The sequence below is a fragment of the Pelophylax lessonae genome, assembly GCF_965119305.1.
Source record: "Pelophylax lessonae genome assembly, chromosome: 7".
Lineage (NCBI taxonomy): Eukaryota > Metazoa > Chordata > Amphibia > Anura > Ranidae > Pelophylax > Pelophylax lessonae.
In genome coordinates, this window is record NC_138774.1 from 85,067,807 (window position 1) to 85,083,523 (window position 15,717).

Below are 15,717 nucleotides of genomic sequence, written 5' to 3' on the forward strand. Positions count from 1 at the left end.
TCCAGCTGGGGGAAAAAAAACAATAAAAGTCAGCAGCTATAAATACTGTAGCTGCTGCCTTTAATATATAGACACTTACCTGTCCAGGGAGCCTGCAATGTTGGCATCCCAGCCAATTTTCTAATTGGCTCGGTCGCAAGGGAAGGAGGAGGGGAGCCCAACTTTCCAGAGGGACGGTGCCGTCGAAAATAGGTACTCGCCCCCTCCCCCCCTGAAAGGTGCCAAATGTGGCACTGGAGGGGGGTGTAAGCAGATCAGCGGAAATTCCATTTTTGGGTGGAATTCCCCTTTAACTAGGTTGCTGCAGCTTGGGTTAAAAGGGAAGTGCAGGAATGTAAAAAAAAAAAAAAATCATACTTACCTAGATAGCTGTCCCTCCATCAGCTCTGTGCTCTGCCCTTCAGAGCTCACTGGAGTGCTAGGCTGGGGAGGGGGCAGAAGCAGCTGGCTCAGACTCTCAGTGGCGCTATAAGACGCTAAGCCAACTGCTGGTCAGGCATATGGGTGGATGGCGACATTATTTTCAGGATCCCTGCAAAGCCTGAACCGGTTCTGTGACTGAACTGGTTCTGTGACTGAACTGGTTCTGTGACATCAGCTGACCGCAGACCTTAGCCTACTGTTTGGCTGATTCTGGGTCACAGGAGTGCAGAGCTAAGTGCACTCCTGTAACCCACAGGAGAAGTATGACCAAAAGAGCTTTGTCCATACCTCCCTTTTAACCTCTTGGCATCCAGTGGCTGCCAGTATGCGGCCTCTTGGCGGGCAGGCCTTGGCGCACCGATCGGCTGTACATTTGTGTGCAATAGCATCAGTAGAGGTGTGTTGAGAGCAGCTAGCAGAAAGCTCCCAATTGCTGCTTGTGATTGGGAGCTTTCTGATCATGTGACTGCCATGACAGCCATTGCAGTGTGTTAACAGCTTAAGTCTCAGGGTCTTTTTTTCCTAAATCCCCTTGAGTCCCAGAGCACTTTTTCTTTCTTTGGTAATGACTCACTTCTGCACAATATATATTTTAGTTTTTTCTGTCTACGCCAACATATTATACAGTGGGATTGATTTACTAAATGCAAATAGACTGCAAAGTAAAATTGCTCCATCACTAAAGGATTGAAAGCTCTGCTGGAGTACCATCATCCAATCATGTGCAAGCAAAAATGCTGTTTATTTTCCTTGCACGTGATTGGGTATTTTTTGCAAAGCCGAAGCTTCACCTCATTTACTAAGCTCTGGCACAAATTTCCCTGCAGAGTACAACAGCACTTGCAAAGTGAACAGTCTTTTTGCCTTTATTAATTTTTTTTTTCAGTACAGATTGAGATTTAATTGGGTAAAAAAATTTGCATACATTTATTTTCATTTTCTTGGTTTTTATTCAGAATAAGATAGTAAAACTATTAAAATAAATTTAATTTTCCTGTAATTGCTTTCCCCTTATATATTTAAGTCAACTGAAAAACATGATCATCAAATTAGTGTAACTTCTATGTAATGGAATGATAAGTTTATACCTGTGCATGACAAATTAAATCCCACTGTTATCTCAAAACAGCTGTGAAGCAGCAGCAGATCACTTCTAATTGTAATCTACTACTGGCTGCAATCAGCCACATTAGATCATGATAGCAGTAATCTACTGGTACATGGAAAGGAGGGACAGAGCTGTAACAGTTTTGCCTAAGCCTCCATACTGACAGAATGTGCCGCAACGTCTTTACACTTCAAGTGTAAACACTATGCAGGATTATGGCAGGGAGTACCCAAGACATATTAGGACATCAGGGACTAACTCAGCCCACCTTTAAACAAAAATAATGGGATTTTTGTACCTACCGTAAAATTCATTTCACTGAGTTCATTGATGGATACAGCTCTCCATTATTCAGAACCTCAGGGTAATATTGCCCCTTACAGGCGTAGGACAGGATACTAGGCAGAAAAAAAACTTGGCTACGCCTATGGGCAGTCCTAGGTGGTATACACCCCACTCTCTGCTATAGGTCTTCAGTTTAGTAACAAGCAGTGTCAGAAGTATTAAAACTCTATAAAGGGGTGGGTGCTGTGTCCATCAATAAGCTCGGAGTAAGGTCAAAAATCCCATTTTCTCTTTCGTTTATTGATGGACACGGCTCTCCATTATTCAGAACCACAGGGACTTCCTCAAGAAGTGCCAAACATGATGGGTGCTACAACAAAAATCCCAAGGCTAAACAGAATAGCCAACCAGGTAAACCGGAGCTCAACAAAAAACAACTGGAGCCCAACTTGAACAATACACCTCCAAAGAGGGAACAGACCCTCTAAACAGCAGCCTGCAAAACTTTGCGGCCAAAGGAAGCATCTGCAGATGCCAATACATCCGCTTAGTAGAATTTAGTGAAAGTGTGCACCGACGACCAAGTGGTCGCCTTGCAAACCTGCGCCACTGACACCTGATGACAGAAGGCCCAAGAAGCACTAAGCTCCCGAGTAGTGTGCGCCTTTATAGGGAAAGAAGGAACCTGACCCCTGATAGAATAGGCCTGAGTCACCGTCTGTCTGATCCATCTGGAAATGGTCTCAGAAGAAGTGGACAGCCCTTTTATTGGCCCCTCCATGATCACAAACAGTGAGTCTGACCTCCAAAAAAACTCAGTGGCTGTCAAATATACTGAATAATCCGAACCACATCCAAGGCATGCAAAGCAAATTCCTTAGGATGTTTGGGCCTGGAACACAGGGAAGGCAACACAATGTCTTCATTCAAATGGAAATCAGAGACTACCTTAGGAAAGGAACAGCAGACATGGGCGAAGAACCACCTTATCTTTGTGGACCACCATATAGGGGGGAACGACAAGATAATGCTGCCAGCTCCGACACCCTGTGAGCAGAAGTGATAGCGACCAAAAAGGCCACCTTCTGGGACAGCGTAAGCAGAGGAATCTCCCAAATATTTTCAAAGGGAGGCTTCTGTAGAACTAAAAGCACCAAGTTCAGATCCCAAGACGGTAGACGAGATGGCACTGCTGGGGACAGACGTTGAGCATCTTGAATAAAAGGTACAGACCAGGGAGTGCGTGGCCAAGGGTCGCTGAGAGAAGACAACCAAGGCCAACACCTGGCTCTTGATGGTACTCAAGGTCAATTTCTGCTCAACACTTTGTTGAAGAAAAGTCAAAACCTGAGTCACTGAAAAAAAAAAAAAAAAAAAAAAAAAAAACAGGGTGAACTCCAATCGACTCACACCACAAAGTGTACGCTTTCCACATACGATGGTAGATCTTCCTAGAGGTAAACTTCAGAGTCTTCAGCAGTGTCGGAATCACCGACCCAGGCAAACCTCTATCCTTCATCACCTGGCTTTCAATAACAGGCCATCAAAGCCAGCGACCGTAAGGCAGAATGGAGGATCGGCCCTTGGGACAGCAGATCCTCCCTAAGAGGCAGTCTCCAAGACATGTCAGCGACCAGTCACACCAGGTCAATGTACCAAGACCGACGGGGTCAGTCCGTGGCCACTAGAATGACCGTAATTCCCTCGGCCTCGATCCTGAGCAAAAGTTGCGGCAGAAGCTTGAGAGGAAGAAAGGCATAAATCAGACGATACTGGTCCCACCAGAGAATCCCATGACCTTGCCACAATCCTCGGTACCTTTCTGCTGAGCCAGGACGTCAACAGATTCACCTCAGAGATGCCCTACCGGAGACATATCTGATGAAACACGTCCGGACCAAGTACCACTCCCCTTGGTCCACCGCCTGCCAACTGGGATAGTGCGCCTGCTAGTTTTTCACTCCTGGAATGTGTACGGCAGAGAGGGCCGGAACAAAGCGTTCTGCCCACTGAAGGATGCAGGCTACTTCTAGGGCTGCCAACACACTCTTTGTTTTGTCCTGGTGATTGACATATTTCCCCGCTGTGGCATTGTCCGACTGAATCTGTACTGGAAGCCCCCGGAGTCGACCTGTGCAGTGATCCAAGCATAGCCTGATTGCCCGTAGTTCCAAGACATTGATCGGTAGTCTGGACTCTTCCAGCATCCTACAACCCTGAGCAGAGCTCAATCCCAGGACAGCCGGACAGACTGGCATCCGTGACCACTGTCCAATACAAGGGGAGAAAGGATTTGCCCTGCAGAAGAGCCAGAGAGCAAAGCCACCAGTCCAGTGACCCCCCTGGTTTCCTGGCTCAGCCGAATCCGATTGTCCAGGGACATCGGACACATGCAAGTCTGAAGGGAGGACTACCTGCTGGTCAGCAGTAGGCGAATCGCAGCATACAACTTTTGGAGCTTGTCCAAAAGGAAGGAACACTCTGGCTAGAGCTGAATCCAGAGTCAGACCTAGATAATCTAAATTTCTGGATGGAATCAGAGCAGACTTCTGGTAGTTTAGAAGCCAACTCTTTTAGGGTCTGTAGAATGATTTCCTTGTCGTGCATCAGGGCAGCAGAGGACTCTGCTCACAAGAGGAGGCCGTCCAGGTAGCCCAGTTTTGTGAAGACCCGAGGAGCAGAGGCGAGACCAAAGCGTAACAGCATAAACTGATAATGCTCCTCTCCAACAGCAAAATGGATAAGCGCTGGTGTCGGGCACATATTGGAATGTAAAGGTAAGCATCCTTGATGTCGATAGAAGCAAGAAAGTCCCCCTGATGAAGGGATGCCACCCCTGTGCGAATGGACTCCATTCTGAATTTCTGTACCCACACAAAGCAGTTCAGGGCCTTGAGGTCCAGAATTGGATGTACCTTGCCCTCCTTCTTTAGGACCGTGAACAGGTTTGAATAAAAACCCTGAAACTGTTACGATACCAGAGCCGGGACAATCACACCCTGAAGCAACAGGTCTTGCACCGCCCAAAAGAGAGCTTGCAATCGGCCCGGGGACAGACGCACAATGGAAGGGAAGAACCTTTCCGGAGTGCAAGAACAAAACTCTATCTTGTAACCGGACACTTTACCAAGGAGGTCCACGGGCCCGGAAACCAGCGAAGATGTCCCCCCACCCCAGGCATGGGTAAGGGCACACCTTTATGCTGAAGGAGCCTTGTCCGTGGTTCTAGAGAATCCTGCTTTTGGCTTGCCAGACCACGGCCACTTAGAACCTCCCAAGGAGGACTTGAAAGGTTTTGAACCCCTGTCAGTGGACCCTGAGGGACAAAAAAACTTCTTGTGAGCCGAGAAAGACGGGCTACGTCTGCAATGAGGTTCTTTTCCCTTCCCAGACTATGGAAGAAAGGTACTCTTTCCCCCTGTGAGACTCTGGATGATGTCATCCAGGGTAGCCCCAAACACACGATCGCCTTGAAAGAGAAATCAGTCAGAGCTTTTTTAGAAATCTGGTCCCCAAACCAACACTTAAGCCACAATACACGCCTAAGCACCACTGCAGAAACAGATAGCTTAGAAATAAGTGGAGCAGCATCCAAAGAGGCATCACATACAAACTGCAGCCCCTAGACCAACTGGTCCGCCAACTCAGCAAATGCAGGGTGAACCTGCTCAACCTCTAGGTCATGGCGCAAAAATTTAGCCCACTCAGTTAGTGTTAGTGGGCACTAGGGCAATGGTCAGGACTGGTCTAAGTGCTGAACCAGCAATAGTGAACATATTGCGGGCCACAGACTCCGCCTTCCTGGCAGCCAGATCATTAAAAGCCAGAGATTCTTCTACCGGGATTCAAAGGGGTACCTCACAGCAAAGTGTTTAGGAACCACAAAGGGGCATTTTGAACACTCCCAGTCTTTATAGACAAATTTGTTAAAAGGTGAAATAAAGAAGACTGCTTGTGGATGCCAAAGGAGTCCGGCACATCCACTGCAGCATCAGCTGCACCCTCCATTTTTAAAGTTTCCCGCACAGATGCAATCAGTGTGTCAACTAGCGCCTTCTGATGTGCAGTTACAGGTGTGGAGGATTCATCCTCACTATCTGATAAATCAGAGCGCGTTGCAGCAGACCCCACAGGGAGGGCCACGTCCGCAGTGGCCAAGTCAGATTCAGGATCGGAGGAGACAGATGAGAAAGGGGAAGGCGCGGGACACTTTTTGCTAGCCTGTCGCCCAAAGGCCACCTCCACCCGGGAAACAAAGGACTCCAGGACTGTCGACAGTGCATCAATGAAGGGCTGGGACCCAGAGGGACCTGCAGCCTCTGAAAGCGGGTCAGGTGGGGAAACGTGCTCCTGAGACACTATAAGTAAAAAGGGGGACCCACCACAAAAAGTGTCTAGCACCGCTATGGGACACCCCCACTGCACTGGTAGCACCACCGGGTCACCAGCAAGCAGAGCACCCCACAACCTGCAGCAGAGAGAGTGAGGGACCCCACCAGACTCACCACCCTACCACGTGCGACGTCCAAGGGGAAGGAAGAACCCAGGGAAAAGGAGGAGCTCCCACAGCCAAAATTGCCGCCCAGAGGCTTCCCTGTCATGGCCGCTGCTCTATCAGCACACCAGACCAACCAAACATGGCTGCCGGACTAGACAAATATGGCTGTTGGCCATTAAAACACATGGGCTATGGCAAAATAGACACGGCTCCACAAGGCTCCCAGAGAACCAGGAGAGATCCCTAACACTATCCAGCATGGAGAGGGGGGACTGGGCACAGGACCACCAGTAGCAGCCAGCGTCCACCCCCCCCCCCCCAGCTGAGACGCCCAGCCGCTGGCGGTGGGCCCCCCTTGCTCCCCCCGCCCAACGCTACAGTGCAGCACACCAGCCTCTATTACATAGGGCAAAGCTTTGGTCTGCCCTTGTTCGCTGGCCAGACTGGGGGGGGCACTGGATCTAGATATCTGTGCTGCCGCCTAGTCCAGCAAGAGTAGGACACCAGGCAGAAAAAAAGTCTGGCTACGCCTATGGGCAGTCCCAGGGGGTATACTCCTCTCTGCAATAGGTACAAGCAGTGTCAGAGAAAATACAACGCCACAGAGGGGTGGATGCTGTGTCCGTCAAGGAACAACAGAGAAATGGATTTTACGGTAAGTCAAAAATTCCATTTTCTCTTTCGCTCATTGACGGACACAGCTCCTGATATTCTTAACCATTGGGACTTCCCAAAGCAGTGTTAAACATGAAGGGTGGGAACAGCAAAAAATTCCCAAGGCTAAAAACAGTAGCCAACCAGGCAACAGGGGCTCAACCAAAACAACTGGAGCCCACCTAAAAAAAAACAATAAATCCCTAAACAGGACCAAGTCCTCTAAACAGCAGCCTGCACAACCTTGCAGCCAAAAGAGGCATCTGCAGATGTCAACACATCCACTTTAGAGAACTTTGTGAAAGTGTGCACCAAAGACCAGATGGCTGCCTTGCAAACCTGCGTCACTGACGCCTGATGATGGAAGGCCCAGGAGTCACTAAGCGCCCAAGTACAGTGTGCCTTGATAGGGAAAGGAGGAACCTGACCCCTGATGGAATGGGCCTGAATCACTGTCTGTTTGATCCATCTAGAAATGGTCGTAGAGGATACGGACAACCCTGTCCGAGACCAATCTGTAAACACAAATAGTGAGTCTGACTTCCTAAAAGTGGATTTCCTCGTTTTTAACAGCGGTGGAAGCACCAATTCAGACAAACCTCCATCCTTTAGCACCTGGCTTTCAAGAGCCAAGCCGTCAAAGCCAGCGACTGTAAAGCAGGATGGAAGATTGGCCCTTGGGACAGCAGATCCTCCCTGAGAGGAAGCTTCCAAGGAACGTCGGCGACCAGCCGCACCAGATCGGTGTACCAGGCCCGGCAAGGCCAGTCCGGGGCCACTAAGATGACCAGAATCTCTTCTGCCTAGATCCTGCGTAGAAGTCTTGGCAGAAGCTTAAGAGGAGGGAAGGAGTAAATCAGACAATACTGACCCCATGGGACCACCAGTGCGTCTGTGGCATCCGCCAGAGGATCCCGTGACCTTGCCACGAACCTCTGCACCTTTCTGTTGAGCTGAGACGCCTACAGATCCACCTCGGGGGTGCCCCACCAGAGATACAACTGATGAAACACCCCCCGGATAAAGAGACCATTCCCCCTCGTCCAAAGCCTGCCGAATGAGGTAATCCGCCTGCTAGTTTTTCACTCCGGGAATGTGTACTGCGGAAAGGGCTGGAACGAGCATTCTGCCCATCTGAGAATGTCGGCTACCTCCAGAGCCGCCAGTACACTTCTTGTGCCCCCTTGGTGATTGACACAAGACTACGGCTGTGGCATTGTGTGAATAAATGCGCACTGGACATCCTTGGAGATGATCTGTCCAATGTTCCAGGCGCAGTCTGATCGCTCGGAGCTACTGGATATTGATTGGTAGTCTGGACTCTTCCAGGGTTCAGACCCCCTGAGCAGAATTTCTGTCAAGAACGCCTCCCCATCCCGACAGGCTGGCATCCATGGAGACTACCGTCCGATACATGGTTGTCCAGACTGCGGAGTCTTGTCCCATTTGATCAGAATGTCCCTTGCAGGGGCCTCGTATGGAACCGTGCAAATTGGACCGCCTAGAAGGTAGACACCATCAGGCCCAGCACTCGCATGCAAGTTGGGAGGAATGACCATCTGCTGGACAGTAGGAGGCGAATTGCAGCCTGCAGTTTATGGAGTTTGTCCAGAGGAAGGAGTACTCTGGCTAAGGCCGAGTCCAGAGTCAGACCCAGATAGTCTAGTTTCGTGTAAGGAACCAAGGCAGACTTCTGATGAATCAGAATCCAGCTGAACTTCCTCAGGGTCCGTATGGAGATCTCCGGCTATTTCACCAGAGCAGTAGAAAACTTGGCTCACAGAAGAAGGTCATCCAAGTAACCCAGGACCGCGATATCCTCTGCTGACGTAACAATTCTAGCACTGGGGCCAACACTTTCGTGAAGACCCGAGAAGCGGAGGTGAGACCAAAGGATAACGCCACAAACTGATAATGCTCCTCTCCAACGGCAAAGCGGAGGAAGCACTGGTGACCGACACATATTGGAATGTGAAGGTAAGTGTCCTTGATGTCGATAGAGGCTAGAAAATCCCCCTGATGCAGGGAAGCCACCACCATATGAACAGACTCCATTCTGAACTTCTGCACCTGCACAAGCAGTTCAGCACCTTGAGGTCCAGGATTGGATGCACCTTGCCTTCCTTTCTGGGGACTGTAAACAGGTTTGAGTAAAACCTCTGAAAACCTTCCCAAGTTGGAACCGGGAAATTCACCCCTTGAAGTAAAAGGTCTTGGAGAGCCTGTAAGCGGACCGGGGACAGTCGCACGTTGGAAGAAAAGAACCTTTCTGGAGGGTAAGAGAAGGAAACCTGATCTTGTAAGCGGAACGTATGACTTTGTGGACCCATTTTTCTTGTACCGGGGAGGTCACGAGTCCAGGAACCAGCGAAGACGTCCCCCCACCTCAGATACAGGTGAGGGCGCACATTCAAGCTGAAGGGGCCTTGTCCTCAGGTCTGGAGAAGCCCGATCTTGATTTGACAGACCAAGTTCGCTTGGATCCTCCAGAGAAGGCCCTGAAGGGCTTCGATCCCTTGTCAGTTGACCCTGAGGGATAAAAAAAACTTCCTATGAGCCGAGAAGGAGGGCCTACGTCTACGACTAGGGTCCTTACCCTTAGTAGCCTGTGGCAGAAGGGTACTCTTCCCCCCTGTGAGACCTTTGATTATGTCATCCAGGGTAGCATCAAGCAGCCGATCTCCTTAAACGAGAAGATCAGTCAAGGCCTTTTGAGAAGTTTGGTCCGCAGACGAGCATTTTAACCAAAAGACGCGCCAAATGACACCTGTTGAAACCGAGACAAGGGGAGCCGCATCCAAAGAGGCATCACAGATAAACTGCAGCCCCTGAACTAGCTGGTCCACCAGCTTAGTAAAGGCAGGGGGAGCTGTTCTCCCTCCAGGTCTTGGCATAAAAGCTTAGCCCACTCGGTCAGAATCTGCGACACCAGGGCAATGGTGAATATCGATCTCAGTGCCGAACCAGCAAGGGCGTACATATTGGGGGCCACAGCCTCCTCCTTTCCGTCAGCTGGGTCCTTAAAGGCCGGGGACTCTTCAAACGGAATCATGGTTTCCTTGTTTAATCTGTAAACCAGAGGGTCCACCACCGATTGAACAGTCCACTTATTAAGTAGGGACTCCTTATAGGGGTATCACCTAGCAAAGCGCTTAGGGACCCCAAAAGGACGCTTTGGTCGTCCCCACTCTGTAGTGACAATTCTGTCAACATAGGAGGGGAAACGTTACACCTTTGCTGCTCTGGATAGCTTGTGAGTGCTAAAGGCAACCTGCATCTCCGTCGCAACTGTGTCCTCCATCTTTAACCACTTAAGCCCCGGAAGATTTTACCCCTTTCCTGACCAGGGGGTATTTTGCGATTCGGCACTGCGTGACTTTAACGGACAATTGCGCGGTTGTGCGACGCTGTATCTAAACGAATTTGGCAAAAGGAAAGATTTTTGTCATTTTTGTTGTTTTTTTTTAAACGCGCAATGGCGGCGATCTGCGATTTTTTTGCGGTACTGCGACATTGCGGCGGACAGATCGGACCCTTGACTGACATTTTTGACACTTTTGGGGTTACCAGTGACATTTCTACAGTAATCAGTGCTATACATATGCACTGTTACTGTAAAAATACACTGGCAGTGAAGGGGTTAACTTTTTTTTGAGAGGGAGGGGCTATGTGTGTCCCTAGGGGCGTGCTTTCTACTGTGATTGGCTGTGGCTTGAGATGTATGAACTGTGATCAACGGTTCTACATAGTAGAACCGTATGATAATCATTCATACACCGGGGAGAATGACAGGCGGCTTGTTTACACTAGCCGCCTGACTTCCTCCCTCTCCCCCGCCGATCGCAGAGTGACCGGCGGACATCTGGTCCGCCGGTCACACGCGCGGGGGGGGGGGGTCCGTGACCACGCAGGAGCGCGCCTCAGGCGGCGCGCGCTCGCTCCCTAGACCCTCACAGGCTAGCGACGTAGACCTACGTCACTTTGCCTGTGAGGGGCTGACCGCCGACGTAGATAGTCGTGCGGCGGTCGGCAAGTGGTTAAGGTCCCATGCACAGATACAATCAGTGCATCCCCCTGCGCCTTTTCCTGCGCGGTTGCAGAAGTGGAGCCATGCATTGCAGCACAAAGGCTACAAGAAAATGGCGGCACCACGAGGCTCCCGGGAAACTCAGGAGGGATCCCTAGGCCTCAGGACAGGTACAGGCAGGATGGGGGGCCCTGGAAGGTAAAACTCCCCCTGCACAGCCGATCGGGGGGTATAATGAGGGGACAGGTAAGGAGGGTGCCTAATGGGAAGGAGGGAAACCCAGGGCTCCGACCGTCCCATGGAGGGGGCCTACATCCATCCCAAAACCCCCCCCGGGAAAGAGGAGAGACAGCTACTCACAATACCAGGAACCATGCAGGCACCGCTCCAGACAGAACCCCTCGCCATCGAAATGGGGGGGGGCTGTCAGCCAGGAGGAACGGTGCGACTCGGGCCAAGACTCGATCGTATGCGATCTCACAAGCCCTTTAACTCGCAGGTCAGCCCCCGTCCATTGGGGTTATGTCGCGGTCAAGCTAGCGCGAACCACTGGATCTAGATTATCCAGCCTGTCGCCCAGCCCGGCAATATACTATAAATCTCACAGGAAAAAAACAACAGGAGAAAAAAAAAATCTATCTAAAAGAAAAAAATTTGCCAGGATCCGAGATCCCAGCAAGGAACTAGGTCCTTACTCCTGACTAAGCAGAAAAAAATTGAGTACCTATAGCAGAGTGAGGGAGTATACCTCCTGGGACTGCCCATAGGTGTAGCTAGACCTTTTTTCTGCCTAGTGTCATACTCCTGTAGGGGGCAGTATAACCCAATGGTTAAGAATATCAGGAGCTGTGTCCATCAATGAACCAAAGAGAAAAGCCATTTAAAATAGGAAAAAATTGCTAGGACCAGAGATCCTGGCAGGGAACTAGGTCCTTACTCCTGACTAGGCAGAAAAAAAACTGAAGGCCTATAGCAGAGAAGCAGAGTGTATACCAACTAGGACTGCCCATAGGCGTAGCCAAGTCTTTTTTCTGCCGAGTGTCCTGCCCTACTCCTGTAGGGGGCAATATAACCCCATGGTTCTGAATAATGGAGAGCTGTGTCCATAAATTAACGAAAGAGTAGTTACATTTAGGCGAGTTGCCCAATTAAATCCCTTGTGCCCAACCTGCGGCCCTTTAGCACTTTTTGTGCAGCCCTTGGGCCCCCTGCAGACAATACTCTGTGTTTCTCTATTGCCCTGTTATAGCAGTGATTTCTAGCAGTCTCAAATAACACATCTCTAATCAATAACGGTCTCCTGAAGTTTGTCCCCAGTCTACAACTACTCCTATAGCATGTTCCCAGTCTCTCAGTCTCCCTCAGCATGCCCACATGCTATGAGCATTTCTTGTATTAGGTCTACATTCTCTGACCCTCTCCTGTATCATGTCTGCAGTCTCTGATTATCTCCTGTATCATGTCAGCAGTCTCTGACCATCTCTAGTATCATGTCAGCAGTCTCTGACCATCACTTGTATCATGTCTTCAGTCTCTGACCATCACTTGTAGCATTTCAGCAGGTCCTGTATCATGTCTGCAAACTATTCATCTCTTGTATCATGTCTGCAGTCTCTACCCATCTCCCGTATCATGTCTGCAGTCTCTGACCATCTCCTGTGTCATGTCCGCAGTCTCTATCCATCACTGGTATCATGTCTGCAGTCTCTGACCAACACTTGTATCATGTCTGCAGTCTCTATCCATCACTGGTATCATGTCCGCAGTCTCTGACCATGTCCTGTTTCATGTCAGCAGTCTCTTATCAATCTCATGTATCAGTTCTGCAGCCTCTGACCATCTTCTGTGTTATCCCCACAGTCTCTGACCATTTCTTGTATCATGCTCATAGTCTTTGACTATATGCTGTTGTGTGTCTGTAGTCTGACACTGAATATTCACAGAAGTTTACACATGGTCCTTTGGTGAGGTCAAGAGTTGCACTTGAGGCTCTCCATACCAAGAAAGTTGACCACCACTGATTAAAATAGATGCGGTGACAGCTCTGCTTTTTCATTCTTGTATGTTCCAAGCCATCGGCTTAGAAAGCAGCCGCCCCTTACAGAAAGCCTAATTTCAGCTGCCATGTAGTACCTCAAGCAAACACTTTTTTTTTTAGATAATTATATTAGGTCAAGTTAAAATAACAAGTTAGGGAAAAAGAGAGGAAATCTATAGGGCGCTTTTTACAATTCATTAGGCCTGATAAAATGTACATGGAGGTTTAAATACTATAGCTAGATATACAGAGTGAATCTTGGCCAGTTCCTGATGAACTGGATGAAATTTAAAATCATGGGTGTACCTAGTGCATTTTCCCATCCAACATCTATGATCTGAAAACTGAAGGAGCTGGGTGGAAAATAGACAGATGAACAGCAACAGACTCCAAACAGATTTAGCCACTGTTTGAAAATCCTGACCACCGACACCTGTCAGAATATAATAGAAGACTCCTTCAGGTTTCCTCCATCCTGTTAAGTGTGGATAGATGAATCAATAGATCTCTCTCATTCAGCCCTGCTAAAAGAAATCTTATAGTGTATAACCAACTGAAATTCTTAAAAAGTATTTTTTTTCTATCATAGTAGTGTGGTCCAGTTTATAACATTACAACTTTAAGGTTAGGGTGACTTTGCACGTACACATAACAAAACATACCTACTACGATGCTTGTTATATACAGAGGCTGCATGAACTGGCTTAGCAGCGCTCCCTGGACACCGAGAACAGTCCATTTAAGAAGCTTGTCGGTGGCGGACATAGAACACACACGGGCAGCCGCTACACTGGGAGGACAGTTAGACAATAAGTGCAAAGAGCCCTTAGCGTGGATGCTCAGAGGAACAGAAGATGGTGGTATCCATGCACTGAAAGAGACAGTAAGACAAAACATAAGGTCTTTAAAATAAACCTAAAGTAGGTAAAAGCCAGACGTCCATTTAGAAACCTTTTCAGGAAGGTGCATACCTGTAATGGAGAATCTCAATTCGTACCTCTCCTGGCAAACGCAGTGCTCAACGTTGCTTTGTTGCAGAGAATGGATCTATTAAGTCCAGTGGGGAAATTACCTGTTTACAATGTTTACATCTGCCCTAACAAGTGATGTAATGTCATTGTTTCCAGTTTCCTAGACCATAGAGATGGCCGGGGACATTTCAGATTGTAAACTGGGCCCGGAGAGGCGCCGGTGGGTGGAGGTTGGTGGCATTGGGGGTGGGGGAACGTCCCCTCCTGCTGTCTATAAAATGAATCCAGTGGCTAGTCAGCCACTATGATTGCCTTTAGATAAAAAGAGCAATTTTTGTAAGAACTTACCATAAAATTCCTTTCTCTGAGTCCTCTGACAGTCGCCGCCCACTCATACAGTCTTCACTTATGGGTATTGACCTCTTATCCATAGGAGCAAGCTAGGCACAAGACTTGCTAAAACACAAAACAATTTGCATAGACACACCTGTAGGGGGCTGTCCCTCTGGTCCAATACACCCCTGCTATCAGCATTCCCAGCTCAGTTTGGTAGCAAGCAGTAAATAGTCCAAAGAACCCCACAAAAGAGGGGCGGCGACTGTCAGAGGACTCAGAGAAAGGAATTTTACGGTAAGTTCTAACAAAAATTCAGTTTTCTCTTACGTCCTCTGACAGTCGCCGCCCACTCATACAGTCTTCACTTATGGGATGTCCCAAAGCAGTGTAGACATGAGGGGTGGGAAGCGCAACCGTCATAAAGGCAACGCAGCACCCAGGTCAGAGAAAGGAACCTTATCTGAATCCGAAAGGTAAAAAACGCTGGGTAACAGAAAAGCTCAACAGGAGCAAACAAACCCAGGAAAGCAAATAAACAAAGGGGAAACAAACCCCAACAGACGGGGACAGGCTAACGCCACGTCCCCCTCAAGGCACTGCCACGCACAGAACTTTGCGGCCAAAGGAGGCATCTGCCGATGCTAAAACATCAAGTTTGTAAAATTTGGAAAAAGTGTGCACGGACGACCAGGTCGCTGCCTTGCACACCTGGGCCACCGAAGCCTGATGTCGGAAGGCCCATGACGCACTCACCGCTCTGGTAGAGTGCGCCTTGACAGGGAAGGGCGGCAACCATTCCCTAATTGAATAGGCCTGTACAATCATCTGTCTGATCTATTTCGAAATGGTTGCCGCAGACGCAGCCATGCCCTTTCGAGGGCCCTCGGGAAGGACAAAAAGAGAATCCGACTTTCTGAAGGATTCAGTAGACGACAGGTACACCTTGATCGCCCGGACTTCATCCAAGTAATGCAAGGCAAACTCCTTAGGATGCTTAGGATTCGCACACAGGATTAACGTCCTCGTTAAGATGAAAATCAGATACCACCTTAGGAAGGAAAGATTGGTGAGGTTGCAAGACCACCTTATCCCTATGAACAACCAGGTAAGGGGAGCGGCAAGACAGAGCCGCCAACTCCGACACTCTGCGGGCAGATGTGATCGCCACCAGAAAGGCAACCTTCCGTGACAGCACAGGCAGAAGAATCTCCTTGATGTTCTCAAATGGAGGACGTTGCAAATTGGACAAGACCAAATTCAGGTCCCATGGAGGTAAGGGCGCTTTCCTAGGGGGAGGCAGATGACGCACCCCTTGAATAAAGGTGCAGATCAAAGAGTTTGACGCCAAAGGATGCTGGAAAAGGATTGCCAGCGCAG

The 15,717-nt window shown here is 49.1% G+C and overlaps 2 protein-coding genes across 2 annotated transcripts in view; both read right to left on the reverse strand.

Annotated features, from left to right (window-relative positions):
* LOC309559345 (cytochrome c oxidase subunit 7A2, mitochondrial-like) overlaps positions 1-15,717 on the reverse strand; it is a 361,900-nt gene that overhangs the window by 113,825 nt on the left and 232,358 nt on the right. The window lies entirely within an intron of this gene.
* Positions 1-15,717, reverse strand: part of LOC309559344 (adenosine deaminase domain-containing protein 1-like) — a 109,197-nt gene that overhangs the window by 32,434 nt on the left and 61,046 nt on the right. Inside the window, exon 7 of the mRNA XM_082262578.1 lies at positions 13,696-13,904. Within this exon, the coding sequence (XP_082118704.1) occupies positions 13,696-13,904 (209 nt within the window). The remainder of the gene's footprint in view (positions 1-13,695; positions 13,905-15,717) is intronic.